The sequence below is a fragment of the Marmota monax genome, unplaced genomic scaffold (genome assembly GCF_021218885.2).
Source record: "Marmota monax isolate L192 unplaced genomic scaffold, Marmota_monax_Labrador192_F-V1.1 WCK01_AAM20220418_F8-fsc00251, whole genome shotgun sequence".
NCBI lineage: Eukaryota > Metazoa > Chordata > Mammalia > Rodentia > Sciuridae > Marmota > Marmota monax.
The window spans coordinates 682,788-700,826 of NW_026694546.1; the positions used below are offsets into that span (position 1 = coordinate 682,788).

The following is an 18,039-nucleotide window of genomic DNA, read 5'->3' on the forward strand; positions in this document are numbered from 1 at the left end:
GAACTTAGTGTAGTGGGAGGGGCCTAGATTGAAAATCAGGCCTACTTGCTTTGAATTCTTCCTTTGCCTCTTTTGGAAGAACTTATCGTTGATCTACATTTTTTTTACAGGATGATTATAAAATCTGCCTACAGTCTATAAAATTCTACAGTTCAGATTAAATGGTGCAGTCTCTGTGAAAGTATGCTCAGGAAATGATAGCCTGCATTCCACCATCCACCCATGTGGGGGGCGGGAAGACCCTGTGCTAAATAGTGCTATTAGGTTCTTCACAAATGGGATCGCTTAATAGGTATTAGGTCCTTGTTATTAGGTATTAGGTCCTTGTTAAAATCACAAAGTCATAGACAAGTTATAATTCTACTTTGGGACCATGTTCCTATAAACCAAAGCAGAGTCACTCCATTTCTCCAGCACCTCCTGCTTGCTCTCCCGCCTCAGGTTCTGGGGAATCATGTGAGGAGCGGACAGGCCCCGCCCTGGAAGCCCTGGCAGTCCATTGGTGAAACAGGTGAACCAAGAGGCTGAGTGTCTGGCGCTAGCTCAGAGATGCGCTCAGTTCTGTTTCAGTGCCCAGCAGGAGCTGCTGACTGCCCTATGGGGAGCAGTGCTCCCAGAAGTCAGGTGGATCAGAGTGGCCTCCAGATTGCAGCACTGCTTCCAGATCCCTGAAGCCCCTCCCGCCCCAAGCCCCAGCTGTGGAAATGGAGCCAGGAGGTTTTAGGCCAAAGGCTCCCACCGGAGGCAGTAGAGCTCAGTGCCAAATTTCCTTAAAGTGATAGCAAGTTCATAGGGGCCTGTGTCCTCACAGTGTTGGGCAGCATGAGGAGTGTGGAACCGCCAGGACCCACAGATGCTAAGCATCCAGCAGCTGGGGGCAGCCCTCCCCTTGAGGAGGGTCTCACCAAGAAGACCTCTCTAGGTGAAGAGGCAGAACATCCAGCCCCCAACCCCGCCTGCCTCACCAGCAAGGCTGATCTGTAGAAGCAGAGGTGAGAGCAGAGACTAGCAGAGAATCTAAGATGCTGGTCCCATCTGCAAATACAGCCCTGTTCCTCTGGAAGTCTCTGATGATGACCTGACCTTGTTTCCCTCTTTTCCCTTGAACCTTCCTACAGGAGCCTTTCTTCTGGGAGGAATCCTCTACTCCTGGCAGTTTCCTCATTTCAACGCCCTGAGCTGGGGCCTCCGTGAAGACTACTCCCGAGGAGGGTACTGCATGATGTCCGTCACTCACCCAGGCCTGTGCAGGCGCGTGGCGCTGCGCCACTGCCTGGCCTTGACTGGACTGTCGGTGGCCGCCCCGGTCCTGGACATCACTACGTGGACCTTCCCCTTCATCTCCCTCCCCATCAACCTGTACATTGCCTACCTCGGCTTCCGGTTCTACGTGGACGCAGACCGAAAGAGCTCCCGGAAGCTGTTCTTCTGCAGCCTGTGGCACCTGCCCCTCCTCCTGCTGCTCATGCTCACCTGTAAGCGGCGGCCAGGCAGGACAGGGGACAAGGGAGATGCTCAGAGTTGATAACGAGTGGGCATTTGTGGAAGAAACAAAAGTACACAGAGAGACGCACAATTCTCCTCTTGCTGTTAGGCAAGAGTAAGTCTGGAGCGAAGCAGGAGAAGAGAAGTCACTGGTTTTAGTACCAGCTTGTAAAGTGATCTGGTGCTCAGTGATCACTTAACAGTTTTTTAATTATAACATCCAAAAATGCCCTCCACATAAGAAATGGGTTGGCTCAATTAATATAGAGAAAGATTATTTTTCTTTTTGAGGGTCTTTGTACCTCTTTTCCCCCAGCCTCACCACGGTTTCTTCTTCTCCCTCAGAGATGGGGGCATTTTCCTTTTCTAGCTCCTCCCACACACGCACAGACACTCCCCACCTGCTGGCCAGAGTGGCAGTTGGTGGCCAGAGGAGGTGGGCATTCCTAACCTGACCTCTATAATAACGCATCCTCAGGGCCCTGCAGGGGCACCTCAAAGGAAATACCACTGTGGTCATGGCGCTCCCTTCCCCGCGTATGAGCCAAGGCCCCATTCTATTTTCTTTACCTCACGCATACTTTCACCTGCATATGCCATCAAAAAACCCACGGGATAGGCTGCTGTACATCATCAGGAGGAAACTGCCCCTCCTCCCCACCACCACTACCATCCTTACTTATCAGAAACTTCAGGGAATCAAAGGCATCTTTATAGTTTGCCATCGGAAGCACTCCCTTTAGAAGGGTAGTGCTCCATTTAATTCCAGAAATCCCTCTGGCTCTCACCCCATGGCTGTACCTCCTTAGTCCCTGCTGGGGATCACCAGCTCCTCTTTGCTGCACTGCGTTCTGAACGCTGTGTGAGAAAGTAAGGTGGGAAAAGGGTAAGCTGGGCTAATGGCCCACATAGCTCACATTCTTTCCCTTTTTGTGGAACCACATTTCCGTCCTGTACCTGTACCCGTACTGCAGAAATTAGCCTTCACATGTACAATGGCTTTGAGAGCTGACGGGCTCCCAGAGGAGATGGTTCCAATCCTGGGAGTTTTGTGAGTTAACCTGTAGCCAGGTGTGGCCTCAGGTACTAACCACAGTCACCTGTAAATCTTCTGTCCTTCATTTGCTCCCCTGGTTCTCATAGATCCCCAGTTGCTCAAGGTCATGGCCATGGTGGGAAGTTTTAATTACTCAGTCTCCCAGCACACTGTTGCCCTGTAGAAATTCATTCAAGGGGCTAAAGCAGAATTTTAAAAGTCATTACAATATGACTGTTCTCTTGGAAATCACTAGGGCTGGGAATGTAGCTCAGTGGTAGAGCACTTGCTTAGCATCCACCAAGTTCAGGGTTCAAACCCTAACACTGCAAAAACAAAAGAGAAAATGTCTAAAGTGATTGCAAATAGCATCCAATCCCTGTTTCTACTTATCTGAAATATTACCTCTTGACTATATTCAGGTTATTTGAGTATGGGGAAGATGGCATAGGAATGTGTGGAAAGAGCATCTACAATAAAACAGTACGCAAGAGCAGGAGCGGTGTGCTGTGGTGGTATTTAACCGTCTCGTACCAGGTTTGCAGTTCCTAGTAGACTGCTGAATTCATGCCCTTGGAACTAGTGGAAGCTTACACAACATATAGATCTTTCTTTCTTTCTTTTTAATTGTAAATGGGCAAATTATAGTTGTATATATTTTAAGGAGTACAAAGAATGACATCATGGTTTACAAATACCATAAACATATCATCTGTATGTTAAACATCTCAAATACTTGTTTTTTGTGATGAGAACAATGAAATTCACTCAGTGATTTTGAATTCTACGTTATACTGTATTTACCACACTACCATATGTTACAAAGAAAAAAATATTCCCCTTGTCTAAATGAAGCTCTATATACTGGCCACTGTCTCCCTATGCCCCTCATCCCTTAACCTCATTCTACTCTCTGCTTCTGTGAGTTTGATTGTTAGAATTCCACAAATAAGTGAGAACATGTGGTATTTGCCTTTTCTTGTCTGGCATATTTTACTTAGCATTGTATTCTCTAATTCTAAAATCCATATTGTTGAAGATGACACAAGATTTCAATTTTCATGGTTGTATATATACATGTATTTTCTATATCTCTTCATCCTTTGATGGATACTACTATAGTCTGAATCTATAATGGCCCCCAAAGGCCCACATGTTAAAGGCTTGGTAACTAGGATGATGCTTTTGAGAAATGGTGGAAACCTTTAAGAGATGGAGTCACCTGGGCATCTTCTAGTCACTGAAGGTACGTTCTCAAAGGGGAAAGTGAGACTCCAGCCCTTTCCTGTCTTCTCTGTATTGCTTTCCTGGCCATGAGGTGAGTAGGTGTGTTCTTGCCTCACTCTCTTTTCATGATGTGCTGTCTCACCACAGACCCAGATGCAGCAGAGTCAAGCACATGGGCTGACACCTCCAAAACTGAACCAAAATAAGCCCTTTTTCTGAAATAAGATTTATTATTCCTGAATAAGGTTGATTATTTCAGTATTTGTTACAGTAACAGAATGCTGACAAACCCCCCCACACACACACCCACACACCCACACACCCTACTGTTCTGCTTAAAAACCATTCATTTTCTCCTGCTCCTCTTTTTAAACCATCACCAAGAAATTCTCTCTGAAACTTTTTTGATTGCTCAAAAAGTCCCAGCAGCATGCCGTCAACATTGAGATCTGAACCTCACTTTCAGTTTTCTCCCTTGATATCTTCCATGTGAATCTATGCTACGGCCACTCTTCACACTCCCCACCAGCTCCGATGCCCTCCTGTATGTGTCCTCATGTGGAATTGGCACCCCAGAGACAGACACAGTCCCAGTGTGAGTCAGCAGCTCTTCATCACCATGACCAAAATACTTAAGAGGAGGAAAAGGTAACTTTGTCTCATGGTTTCAGAGATTTAGTCCATGATCAGCCAACTTCATTGGCCAAAGGTGAGCCAAGACATCATGGCAGAAGGGCATGATGAAGAGAAGCTGCTCTGCTCATGGAGTTTAGGAGGCAGAAGGAGCCAGGGGAATAATTCCCAAGGGCATGCGCCCAGTGGCCTTCCTCCTCCAATCATGCCCCACCTGCCTACAGTTACCACTCAAATGAGAATGGACTGGTTAGGTTGCAGCTCTCCTAATCAAATTTCACTCTGACCATCACTGACTTCATCCAGGAATTTGGGGGGAAGCCTCATATTCCAAACCATAACAGTCCATTCAAAGGCAGTTGCCCACTCAACTTCTGTGGCTTTTTTCCATGCCCACCATAAGGCTCTTAACTCCACGACCTTCATCAACATGCCCCCATTGGGTGAAGCATCTGTCTTCCAAGTGTTCTTCAACCAAATATCCTTAAGATGTTTGAGCCACGGAGCTATTTTAAGAGTCCCAAAAGCACATGCACAGACTAATGAGGGCTCAAACATAAAAAATGTAACACCTCCTGCCCCTGAATAGCATTAGTGATCAGGTCACAGGCTGCCTAGATGAATAGGGTTTTCATTTGGGTCCCTCAGGCCAGCCCCTGGGGTCGTAAATGGAGGGCTAGGGCTAGGCCAGCTATGTAGGTGCTACATAGAGTGAGAGAAGTGACTTGAGATTTGAAACAGGATTGCACTTGTCATTCTGTTACTGCAAACTAATGGAAAGAAAAAGGCCTTACAGCAAGCTTTCTAAAGACACGATTAAAACAAAAAAGGTATAAGTCAGGGGCAGTGGTGCATGCCTATAATCTCAGCAACTCAGGAGGCTGAGGCAGGAAGATCACAAGTCCAAGGCCAGTCTGGTCAACTTAGGAAGACCCTGTCTCAAAATCAATAATTAAAAAATACAGAAGTCTGAGGATGTAGCTCAGTGGAGGAGTGCCCCTGAGTTTCAATCCCCAGCACCGCAAAAATAAACAAAAACAGTGCAAAACTTTACTATGGTGTGAAAGTAATACACATCCAGTAGAAACCATGCTTTGAAGTTTGAATTTTGATCTTTTCCAGAACTAGCAGTATGTGGTCTGATCCTCTCATGATGCTGGACAGTGGTTTGGGCTACAGCTCCCAGTCAGCCATGCAGTTACGAGGGGAACCCCTGGCACTCCACAGTGTGCCCTGCTGCTGAGATTGGATATTTGGTAGTTGATAATGCAGCCTCGATGTGTAATATTTCTAAGTTATGATGAGTTTGATCAGGACAGACTCCCATTTTAAATTGAGGAGCATCCGTATTCCTTTAGACTCTGGGAAAAATGTAATAACTTCCTTTTATTTTAATGAACCCAGTCTTTGTCAGTTAAGTATAAAATCAAATTCCACCTGAGTGTCCTTTGCAAGTCTTCAGCTATGAGGAAAATGCCACTCTCTGTGCCTATGGTCAAAGATAGAACTGGAACCTATCGCACCCAGTACCTTCTTTATGACACTTTAAATATGTTTTGAGAACCCCATACCCTCATAGTGGAGGAGAAAAGCAAAATTGTCAGAAGTTATGCTGTGCTTTGCACTGGATCTCTATAGGGTTGAACATCCTTTCTTCAGCTCATCTGCCTGTTCATCCTCCCCTCTTATTAGCTTTGTTGAAAAATAGCTGAGATTCTGCACTTCTTTGCCCATTGGAAATGCTCAGAGCAGAACAGAGTTTACTCTTGCTGGCTTTGTTGTGATGAAACATTGAGTTTAACTGAAATTAGGACCTCAGTCTTCTGCTCTGCTCCCCTTCTACTCCCCAATATACTCCAAGTGACAGGACAGCCATGAGAATGAGACTCCCATGTAATTCTGACTATAGAAAGAACTCAGGGGAGAAAGATTTCTGGAAAATACCCACTTGTCCCTTCTAGTGACATGCACCCAAAGAGAACAAACTTCTCATTTGGCTTGCATTGGGGACGTTGGCTCAGTTCTTTCTCAGGACTTTCAGGCAGCTAGTGGTCACCTATAAATGTTTCTCTGTCAGTGGGATATTACCTTGTCTATCTGCTAGAATCAGTGGTGTCAACCAGCCAGGTAACTAAATAAAAAGCGAGTATAAAGCAAACAGGGTCTAGCAATCCACTTGGACTTTGGCATGCGACTTTGAGTCTTTTCCCATCAGTCATCAAGCCTTTTAAATAAGTTTATATCTACTCATTTAAATAAGTTTATATCTACTCTTCTCTCCTAGAAGAGATGGTAAGGGAGAGCATTATCCCTGCCACTACTTGGAAACCCAAATATAATTGACCTCATGTTGGATATATTACACTTTCCAGCCTCTTTGCCTACAGTATCCTAACCACCTGTAAGATGTGAAGATGCATTCTGGATCAGAACCTCCAGGGTTCATCTCCTCATTCTGCTTCCATCAACCAGTGCCTAGACCCTACCATGTACCTGACAGAATACCTGACAGGCAAGGCTTGTGACAACCTGAGCTTGTATTCCAGTTGGCCCAGCCTGGGTCAGAACTCACTCTGGAGCCCATCACTGAGGCCACCAAGTTGAGGTGGCCATTCATCATTGGGGCTTCTGAAAATGAACCCCCAATCTGACTACCACCCACCTCTACTATCTCCCCCATGGTTTAGCCATTCCTCTCCTGAGACACATGCCTGAAAGCCTCCAATTTTATCTTCCTTTCCTCTTTTGCCCCTACCCTGTCTCTTTCTCAGTTAGCAGCCAGCATGGTCTTTCTGCACCAGAAGATCACACTACACTGTTGCCCCATGCTTCACCCTGCAAGGGTTTGCCTTCGTATCAGGAATGAAATTCAAAGAACTTGTAGAGGTCTACCAGGCCTGATCTGGCCTTACTCCCCTCTTTAATCTCAGAACTGCTTTCCTGCCCCACTTACTGTCCTTCCTCCTGTTTCCTCTCCATCTCTTCTCATGGTCCCTCTCCTAATTTCACTGAAATGACATCTCCTAATCACATGGATTCAGGGCTCTCTCCAAAGTGCCTGTACCTGACATGAACTGGGACATGAACTCCTCCTCATCTTTCTCCCAGTCCACCTGAGTCTCTACAACCTGAATTACCCTATTCAATGAGAGGACCTGAATTCATTTTCCAAACAAACAAATTAAAAAAAAAAAAAAAACAGACTGTTCACTTTAAACCTGATCCAACAAATGATCTGAATAGACACTTGTCAAAGGACAAAATACAGATGGCTAATAAATACATGAAAATATGTTCGATATCATTAGCCATCAAGGAAATGCAAATCAAAACCACAGTTATATATCATCTCACTTCAGTTAGAAAGGCTGTAATCAAACAAAATAAAAGTGCTGGCAAGGATGTGGAGGAAAAGGAACCCTGATATGCTATTGGTGGAACCGTAAATTAGAAAAGCCAGTATGGAAACCAGTATAGAGGTTCCTCAAAAAAACTAAAAAAGAGATCTGTCATATGGTCCAGCTATACCACTCCTGAAAACAAAGTCAGCATACAAAAGAGACCTGCAAAGCCATGTTTATTACAGCACTATTCACCACAGCTAAGATGTAAAATCAGCCTAGGTGCTCATCAACAAATGAACAGATAAAGAAAATATGGCATATAATAGAGTAAAAAGAAAGGTGAAATGCTGCCCTTTGCAGCAAAATGACCGGAAGTGAAGGACATGTTAAGTGGAATAAGCCAGACACCAAAAGACCATTTGTCACGTGTCCTTTCTCGTATGTAGAAACAAAAACAACAAAAAGTCGATCTAGAAATAAAAACTAATTAAAAGGGACTGGGAAAGACACAAAGGGGGTGAGCAAAAGGTAGAAGAGTAGGTGGATATGATTGATGCCTTCTGTATGCATGTATGGAAATATCACAGCAAATCCTATTGATTTGTACAATTAATATATATTAACAATAATAATAATAAAAACCCTGAGCCAAATCATTTCTGAGGTCCAGATGCCTCATGCTGCCGTTTGGCATTTGTTTACCTTTAAAATATAGATGCTCTACCTAGAACCAGACTAGGAGAAAAATTCCTCTCTATTAAGCTCGCTATCCAATTAGTGTATACAGATAATTCAATAGCAGAGTGTGTCCTCGTGAGCTAACCATTAACCAACCTCCCTGTTTCATTTGAACTCACAATTGCATGATAGGAGATTGAACTAAACTGACCTGATCAAGAAAAGGTATGCTTTAGTTCACATAGTGGAAAAGTAAGGAAGCACACTGACTTTAGGCATGGCTTGATCCAGGAAGAGGGTTTCTCCATCTCTTGTCAGCACCACTTTTGGCAAAGCCTCTTCCTTTAAGATGTCAAGACTCCTTAAACAATTATTTATTACTTGATTTTTGTACATTTACCTACCTTGAACCAGGTTCTGATCCAGATACTGGGGATGCAGTAGGGAACAAAACAGTCTGCATTTTGCCCCTGTGATAAAGTATCTCCAGAAGAAAACACAAAGAACCCAGTAACTATGGTTGCCTCTGGGTGGAGGATGGATTGGCTGAAAGACAACTTATTCAAATCTAGTGAGAAAGAACTCTTGGCATTGAGACACAGGTGTGGATCAGCCTAATTTAGGGTTTATGCCCCTTTTGGCTCATTAAGCCTATCAGCCCATTTGCAGTCATCTTTTTTCATGATCAAAAGTTTGGAACATGCTGTAGGAAGAGGGTAGAGACAGGGAAATACTTTTTAGTTTGGTCCTCAGAGAGACTTTGGGGTCTGGATCTCTGAAGAAGTGATCCAGTGCGGGAGCCCCAGAGAAAGCCCCCAAGGCCTTGGGAAAGAATGTCAACCAAGGTGGGCCCAGCTGCTCTGAAACCCCCCAGACTCTCCCACCCAAAGCCACAACAGGAAGATGAAGGTTTGGACCCTGTAGTCCAAGCTCATTGTAAAGAAAGACCATATATATATATGATCTCTCATATATATATATATATATATATATATATATATATATATATATATACACACACACACACACATACATACACACACCCAGATTAAGGGCAGCCTATTGCAAGGCTACTAACATGATGACAACCCTGCGACCTCCTGGGAGTTCCCAAGCCAGCATCCTGTTCAGGAAAAACAGACACAGTCAAGGCTAAGCCAAATCCCATCAAGAGCCCTTGAATTGGCACATTTAAACTTCATGAGCTTTCTTCTGTAAATATAATGTTACTCCAAAGTCACGTCCACTTTCTTAGGAATTGTTTAAGGAAAACTCGTCTGAATAGAAGAACCAGAAATGAACTGTGCAGTGTCCATTTGCACAATTGCCCCACACCCTGATTCCTGTGATGGGCAGCAGGCAAGGTGACTGTGCTCCCCCAGCCACTAGCCTGCAGGGACCCCTCTCATGCCCAGACACTCCAGCAAAGTGGAAAAACATCTGTAGCAAGCAAGGCTCCCCCACCCCAGGAAGTGGTCCTCTCCCTCAGAATTGTCCCTGCTCCCTCATCTAGAAAGGGACACTTGGCATTCTCCATGAGGTATTTTAATGCTAATATGTTTAGTCCAAAAGAGGAGTCCAAACAGATGTGGGCCATTTGGCAGGGATGTAGCTCATTTGTTAGCAAGTGCAAAAGGCTCGTTGGCAGGATATTAAATATTACCTTGGCTATTCACAAACACTTCATATTTCAAGAAAGGCAGGGAGGCAAGGGCTGCGTCCAATAAATCAGCCTTTGTCAAAGAGGCAGAAAGAGGCAAACATTTGATAAATTTATGTCATTATGCTCAGAGATCAAAGGCCCTAACACATGTATTTGTGCAAATGGCATTCCAGCAGACAGTTAGAACAAACCGAGGTCTGGGACAGCTGGAGAAAGAAAGAATTAGCCAATTCTAATCTGTAATTAGCTGGGTCTCCAAACAGTAGTCAGTAGTCCGCAGTGACTGAGTCCTAGAGCTGGCTGTACCCGCAGGAGGGAGGGGTAGAGGGTGAAGAGCAGGGCGGGAAGGAGTTCTTTCCAGGCCCTCCGTTGAGTGGATGATACCATCTGGTCCCTGAACCTGCTCCAAGAGGAAGGCCACTTTCAAAAAAGCATGATTAGTGATAGGCACACAGCCCCCAACGTCAAAAGGCAAAATGCATCCACTGTTGAGCACAGCTGGAGGCCGAGGTGACCTGCTGATTTTGTAGAAGGTACCAGGCCAGCCCAGGACTCTGTGTCACATGCTACCCCCCACCACTACCTTCTCTTCCTGTTTTTTTTTTCCCCCTCCTCTCTCCAATAGCCCTATTCTTTTCCTTACTCTTGCATTTGCTTTGTATTCTTCCCCTTCTGTGTTGTAGATGATGCTAGAAAGGCCTGGACAACCCTATCCAATGGCTCCTGTCACTGTGTCTAAAGCATCCACCATTGCAGAATCAGGATTTCACCACAGATCTGCCCCCTTCAGGCAGCCTCAGGAAAAGATCTCGCAGAGGGGTCCCTGAAGGTTTCAAAGATGAGTTGAGGATGGAGAGTCAGGTGGCACCTAGAGCTGAGAAGTTGAGGAAGACTCACCTCAAATGCAATGGTGGGGCCCTGACCTGACAGCATTAGTATCTTTATAAGATGAGACACCAGGGGATGGGGTTGTGGCTCAGTGGTAGAGCGCTTGCCTAGCACATGTGAGGCACTGGGTTTGATCCTCAGCACCACATAAAAATAAATAAATAAAATAAAGGTATTGTGTCCATATACAACTAAAGTAAATAGAGAGAGAGAGAGAGAGAGAGAGAGAGAGAGAGAGAGAGAGAGGACAAGTGGGTATTAGGGGTGAGCTGGGAGTGCATTATGCTCCCTCTTTACCTGGCTTACACGCCAGCATAACCCACTCCACCATCATTCACACTTGTCAATCATCTCAACCCTGGGGAAAGCTGACTTTCTGTTTACTCACTTCTACCCTGACCAGCTGAAGGTGCTGGAGAAAGTACCCAGCCACACAAACCAGCTTTTCCGTAATTCATGGTCACAGACTTGAACCCAGACTTGGGCTCCTGGACCACATTCCAGGGCCCCTCCGTCCTTCCTCAGCTGTACATTCCACACATCCTCCTTTCTCCTTAGCCCTCACCTCCTCCCCCTCCCCCTCTCTCATTACCTCCACGAGCTGTCCCTGTGCCTTATCTAAAGCCAGCTCTGTCTTTGGAAAAGACCTTGCTCCAGAAATCCTCCTCCTCTCTCTCTTACAGCACTAATTCCCTGTTATCTATTTTATCTTTCCCACAAACATACAAAAATGTTATTTTTTTTTCCTATTTTAAGAGCAAACAAAACAAAACAGAAATCCTGTTAATTCCACTTGCTCTGCTGACTATTACCCTATTTCTGGGCTTTTTTTTTTGCAGAAGAATTCACAAGAGATTGTCTATATTTGCTATTTTTAGTCACCCTCTGTGTTAGTCAGCTTGTGCTACCATAACAAAATACCATCAACCAGGTGGCTTAAGAAGAAATTTATTTTCTTGCTGGGTGTGGTGGTGCTCACCTGTCATTCTGGCTATTTGGGAGGCTGAGGCAGGAGGACTGCAAGTCTGAGACCAGCCTGGGCAATTTAGCAAGACCCTGCCTCAAAATAAAAAGAACTGGCAGTGTAGCTTCTGGGTAGCATGCTCTTAGATTTAACCCCCAGTATTGCTGTAATTTGCATTTTTTCACAACTCTGAGGGTTGGAAGTCTAAGATCAAGTCTCCAGCCAGTATTGTTTGTGATGAGGGCTACTTCCTAGCTCAGAAAAAGACATCTCACTAAGTCCTCACATTGCCCTTCCTCAGTGAATACTCTGGAGAGAGAGAGAGAGAGCTATTCTGCCTTTCTGGTGTCTTTTTTTTTTTTTTTTTTTAGTTGTATATGGATACAATACCTTTATTTTATTTATTTATTTTTATGTGGTGCTGAGGATCAAACCCAATGCCTCACTTGTGCTAGGCAAGTGCTTTACCACTGAGCCACAACCCCAGCCCCTGATATTCTTCAATGTTCTGGTCATGCCCACTGTTGAGGAACTCTTTCAGACATCACCATCAAGAGAAATGCTTGGTTACCTTATTACATTATCCTTGTGAATTGCTCTGAGTTTTTTAATAACAACCCAATGTTGCTCCAATCCCATTGTGACTTAGACATAATTGTTGAATATACATTCGACAATAACAACAGACATGATTATGATATTAGATAGAACCTTCATTCTGCAATTGACATGCCAGGAAAGGCAACTTTGGTTAGCCAAAGATCAGCATCCACCTTCTACTAGGGTACAGTAATCCTTAGGTGACACCCTGTATCCATTCTGTTCCAAGTGATTAGGCTCCTAAACCAACCCCTGAGAGCCCATTTCATTTTTAAGGAATTTGTTTGGGGACAGGTATATATGTCTTGGCCATTACCACCTGAATAGAGGGTGCCAGATGGCTTCTGGGAATTCTATTTTGTAAGAAATGGTGCCCCTTCTCTTGGCCTGGGTCTGTGGCACCTAGACAGGATGCCTATAACTACTACAGGGGAGAAGACAGCAGGGAGACCTGCCACAAAACAAAACTAGAATCTCTGGGCTTAGATTCTTTGAGAGAATACATCAGTGCCCTTACTGTTTGAAACAGTTTGAGTAGAGAGCTTTCAGTCCTTGGCAGCCAAAGCATCCTAACTGACACCAGGAAGGAAAGGTTCAGGGTCCTTTACCAATCTTCCCACAATACACATTGTTTGTACAGGAGAACCATTGGAAGCCCCAAGGAATGTCATTAAGAAGCTCTGATCCAGGTGCCACTTTTATGGCCAATACAGACAGAAGGACAATGAGTACAGATGGGTAGGCAGCTTCTCCCAAGCATTGCGTAGTGGAATAGGCCGAGCCATTTGGCTCATCTTCACTGAGACGATCATAGACCCATGCTCACCATCTGTTGTATTAACTATTGCCCATAACCTTGATTTATACAAAGTCCACTAGGATTTTCCCACCTAATTACATTGGATCTGAAATGGTCACTTCGATGTTCATAATTCCTGATATCCAGATGGATAGGGCTGTAAGTTTCGCTCAAGAGTAAAAACAAGTAGGACTAGATCTAGGGTCTCTGCCTCAATTTGAAGTGCCAACAGGTCTTTGCAAACTAAGGACATGAATATGCTCAGTACAACTGGACAGAATTCTCTTTCTCCTTTCTGATGACATGAGTCACAGCTTCCTTGGAATAGAGTTTCTCTTCCTCAGCATTATTGACATTTTGGGCCAAATAATTCTTTGCTGGGGGCAGGGTAGGTGCTGTCCTGTGTCTTGGAGAATTTTAGAAGCATTCCTGTCCTCCACCCATGGCACCACTCAGTCTTGAGAACAACAACAACAAAAAAAAATGTTTCCACACAATGCCAAGTGTACCCTGGGAACAAAATTATCTCCCAATGAGAACCATTGTCTTAGAACTGCTCATAAATATCTACAGATTATATATATATATATATATAGTGAGCACCCTGTTATTTGACCATCAGGAATCTATTTATTCTGTTAAGGGCAACCGGACTTCCTTGTGCAGAACTACTCCTCTCCTACCCTCAATTCACAGGATTTAGAGCCGACACTAACTGGTACCCCAGCCAACAAGTTACCTAGGACTGATCAAGAGGCATATACAGCATCCTATGAGCCAGAGCAGTGTGTTCTGGACTGGTTACATGCTCCAGGTTATGATACCTCAAGAGTCACAGACTTTCACTTAAACTGTTAGACTTGCATCCGTGAGAACATAAGCCAAGAATTGTTGACTACATGTTGCCACCCCAAAAGAGAGATCCTCTCTGGGAAAGTAGCCATTGCAGAAGAAAGTACAGCCAAGAGAAGGGGAGAAGCCAGATCCTCATAACATTCTCTGAGCTTCTGAGTCTAACAATGTCTAATGCGAGGACTCATCCCGGACTTCTCATTCATATGAGCCCATCAACTTATTTAGAGCTTAGGTGATTTGAGGTGGAAAAACCACTTTTTCTCTAATTGGCAAATATCTCTGAATTTGAAATATTCACTTAGGTTTGATCTTCTTGCAAACTAGAATATCCACAGCCTTTTCTGCATGAGAGTTTTAGATGACCTGGAAGATGGCACGTTTTGTCTCTGCTGATTTCCCTATTGCCATGGTTTGTATCTTAAATGTTCCCTAAAATCCCGTGTATTGAAGGGTTTTTTTCACCGTGGCTATTGGGAGGTGGTGGAGATTTTAAGTGGTGGACCTAGTGGGAAGTCTTCCAGTCACTGGGGGTGTGTACCCCCGAAGGGCAGGGTAGGACTGCAGCTTCTTCCTCTTCCTCCCTTTCTTTTACATCCTGGTTAAGAAGTAAGCAGCTTTGCTTTGCCACATTCTGCCAGCCATGACGTGCCATCTCACAACAGGCCCAAAGCAATGGGGCAGTGACCAATGGACTGAAACCTCCCAAACTGGGAGCCCAGAAAAATCTTTCCTCTTTATAACTCAGTGAGCTCAAAAACTAAATAAGTTGATTTTGTTACAGTGATGGACAAGTGATGAACATTCCTCCTACCTTTAAGCAGCTCTCTGTAATGCCTAGGGGTTGAAGGATGAGGCTGGGGACAGGTGGAGGAGCACGTGGAAACGTCTTCCTGTGGGCCTGCAGAGGGAACACATTTTATGTGTCAACCTGACCGAGTCCTGACTCAGTTGTGAGGACGCCCAGAGTTTTGGTTCGACATTATTCTAAGTCTGCATGTAAGAGTGTCTCTGGGTGAGATTAATATCTGAATCAGAAGCCAAGCAGAGGCTGGATGTGGTGGTGCCTGTCTGCTGGGACAGGAGGATCACAAGTTTGAGGCCAGCTTGGGGAACTTAATGAGACCCTGTCTCAAAATAAGAAATAAAAAGGGCTGGGGATGTAGCTCAGTGGTGGCACGCTTGCCTAGCATGTGTAAGGCCCTTAAGTGTGTTTGTGTGTGTGTGTGAGAGAGAGAGAGAGGGAGAGAGAGAGAGAGAGAGAGAGAGAGAAAGGAAGAAGAAGAGGAGGAGGAGGAGGAGGAGAAATAGGAGGGAGGGAGGGAGGGAAGGGAGGAGGAAGAAAAAAGGAAAGCATTTGCTCTCTCCAGTGTGCGTGTCCTTGTCCAATCCATTGAAGGCCTGAGTAGAACAAAAATATAAAGTGAAAGAGAACCTTGCCTGTCCCAGGGCTTGGGTTGGATATCAATCTTCTCCTGCTATGGAACTTAGATTCAGACTGGAATTTATACTATCAGCTCACCTGCTTCTGTCATCTTCAGACTCAGATGAGAATTACACCATCAGCTGCGTCTCCAGCTTTCAAACTGCAGATCTTAGGACTTTTCAGCCTCAATAACCACAAGGGCGAATTCCTTATAATGAGTCCCACGCGCGTGTGTGTGTGTGTGTGTGTTTCCTATTGGTAAGGTTACTCTGGAGAACTCAGGTGCATTTTGGCAGAACAAGTACGTAAGGAGGAAAACCATCCATTCCCTGATCCAGGCATTCTCCCCACTATCTACACCTACTTCTCTGGTATAGATAAGGTGCCTGCTAATTAACTTTTGCCACTTCACTGAGAAGGGATCACATGGTTTGGAAAGTTTCAGTGAAATGAGTTAGGGTGTGTGGACAAAAAACTTTAAAGAATTTTTGATCAGTGGACACAATGGCAAACACCTGCTGTTTCAGCTACTTAGGAGGCTGAGGCAGGAGGATCACAAGTTCAAGGCTAATAAGAGTAACTTGGCAAGACTGTGTGTCAAAATGCAAAAAAGGGCTAGGGATGTATCTCAGTCGTAGAGTGCCCTTGAGTTCAATCTCCAGTATCTCATGCACACACACAGAATTTTAATAAAGTCTTCATGTCATTGGGAATGACTTGGTAAGTACTGGAGGCACCTTTTATATGTTTATATTATATTTATTTGTGACCAGAACTGCCTGGACAGAAGTTGTGGAAACTCAATAATAAAACAAGCATAATATGTGTAAATATTGAGGGTTCCTCCCAAAGCACAATCTTTATCTGTGGGCTCTGGACAGCTGGCATTATATTTAGAAAGATTGATGGTTACACATAAACCCTGGCATGGTTTCCTGTGTCTAGAGAGGTAAGATGAACATATTTTGAGACTCTGATAAGAGGTAAAGCCCTTGCCATCCAGAAAATGAACATATTCCTTTGCAAACAACGTCAGAGAGTTAATGGCTCCCCTAAAGCCTGTCCACGGATTTCGTAAAGAAATCAGGCTTCAGGGAGAAGTCAGGAGTCTCTGATATGGTGCTGGATTTCCTAGCAGATTTCTGCTATCTTTTCAAATATCTTCGCTCCTTCATCTCAGCCAGCTGCTTGGGAAAATTTAAAGAACATCTAGATTTATTCTGTCTGCAGAGTGATGAAATTATGCCTTTGAGAGACAAAAGTATTCAGATTCAAATTCTGGTCTGTCACTCGGTCACATGACTGTTGACAGGCATTGCCACTCCTTGGAATACCCATCTTTCTCCTTTTCTGCAATAGGGTGCAATTCCTAGCCATATCCAAAATTAGGAAGAGCTCGTAATTCATATTTTTTCCTCTAACAGGAAAAAGCACAAAACAATCTTTTACTCTACTACTCAAAGACAGAACTTCTGGACCCTAAATACCTAGGTGTTTTTCTCCTGCTAAACAATACTCAGTAGATACCACCTGGATATCCTTCAGTTCAATTCAATTCTGACCCTAACTACCTGGAGCTAGTTACAGACCCCACAGGTACAGAGCTCAGTCCTGCAAGACTGCCCCCAAGTTGTCACCTGTATTTCTCACTAAGAAATTATAAAATCAGAAGTTCCCACAACCCCCTCCAGGAGTCTGATAATTTGCTAAAATAGCACACAAAGCTGAGGAAAACAGTTTATATACCAGATTACTGGTTTATTATAGAGAGATACAATCTGGGAACCACCAGATGCAACAGATCCTTAGGGCAAGGTATGGGAAAGGGGTACAGAGCTCCCATGCCCCTTCTGGGCGTGCCACCTCTGTCACCTCCTGTGTTTGACAATCTGGGTTGCTCTCTGAAACTTGTTCCACTGTCCCTTGGGGGTTTTATGGAGGTCCTACTACATAGACATGACTGATAACATCAGGGGCCACAGGTGTTTAAGTTGATCTCTAGCCCCTCCCTCATCCCTCGAGGGGTGTGTGTGAGGAGGTGGCTGAAAAGTTCCAACCTTCTGACCTTGAGGCTGGTTCCCCTGGTAACCAGGCCTCTATACTGAGGGACTTTCCAAAAGTCACTTTGAGGCTTGTCACAAAAGAGGAGAGATCCCTCTTTCCCCTTTAGGTCTCTATCACTTAGGAAATTCTGAGGGTTTGAGGAATTCTGTCCCAGGAACAGGGACAAAGGCCAAATATCCAAATATATATTTCTTCCTATAAATCTCAATACGACACCTCTGTAGTAAGTTGTCTCCATGAACTTTTAGTTTGACTAATGATTCTGCTGAATTGCCCAATTGTTTTGGCTTCACGTAGACACAGCCAGAGGCTATAATGTAGACAAGATTTAAAAAAAAAAAATTATGCCCTAAGTGTAGGGTGTAGGCGTTATGTGTATG

The 18,039-nt window shown here is 44.4% G+C and overlaps 1 protein-coding gene across 1 annotated transcript in view; it reads left to right on the forward strand.

The window, feature by feature from the left end:
• The window catches only part of LOC124076660 (protoheme IX farnesyltransferase, mitochondrial), a 121,897-nt gene extending 118,880 nt beyond the window's left edge, over nt 1–3,017 (forward strand). The window contains exon 7 of the mRNA XM_046420708.2: nt 1,119–3,017. Within this exon, the coding sequence (XP_046276664.1) occupies nt 1,119–1,525 (407 nt within the window). The 3' untranslated portion in view covers nt 1,526–3,017. The remainder of the gene's footprint in view (nt 1–1,118) is intronic.
• The last annotated feature ends 15,022 nt before the right edge of the window (nt 3,018–18,039 follow it).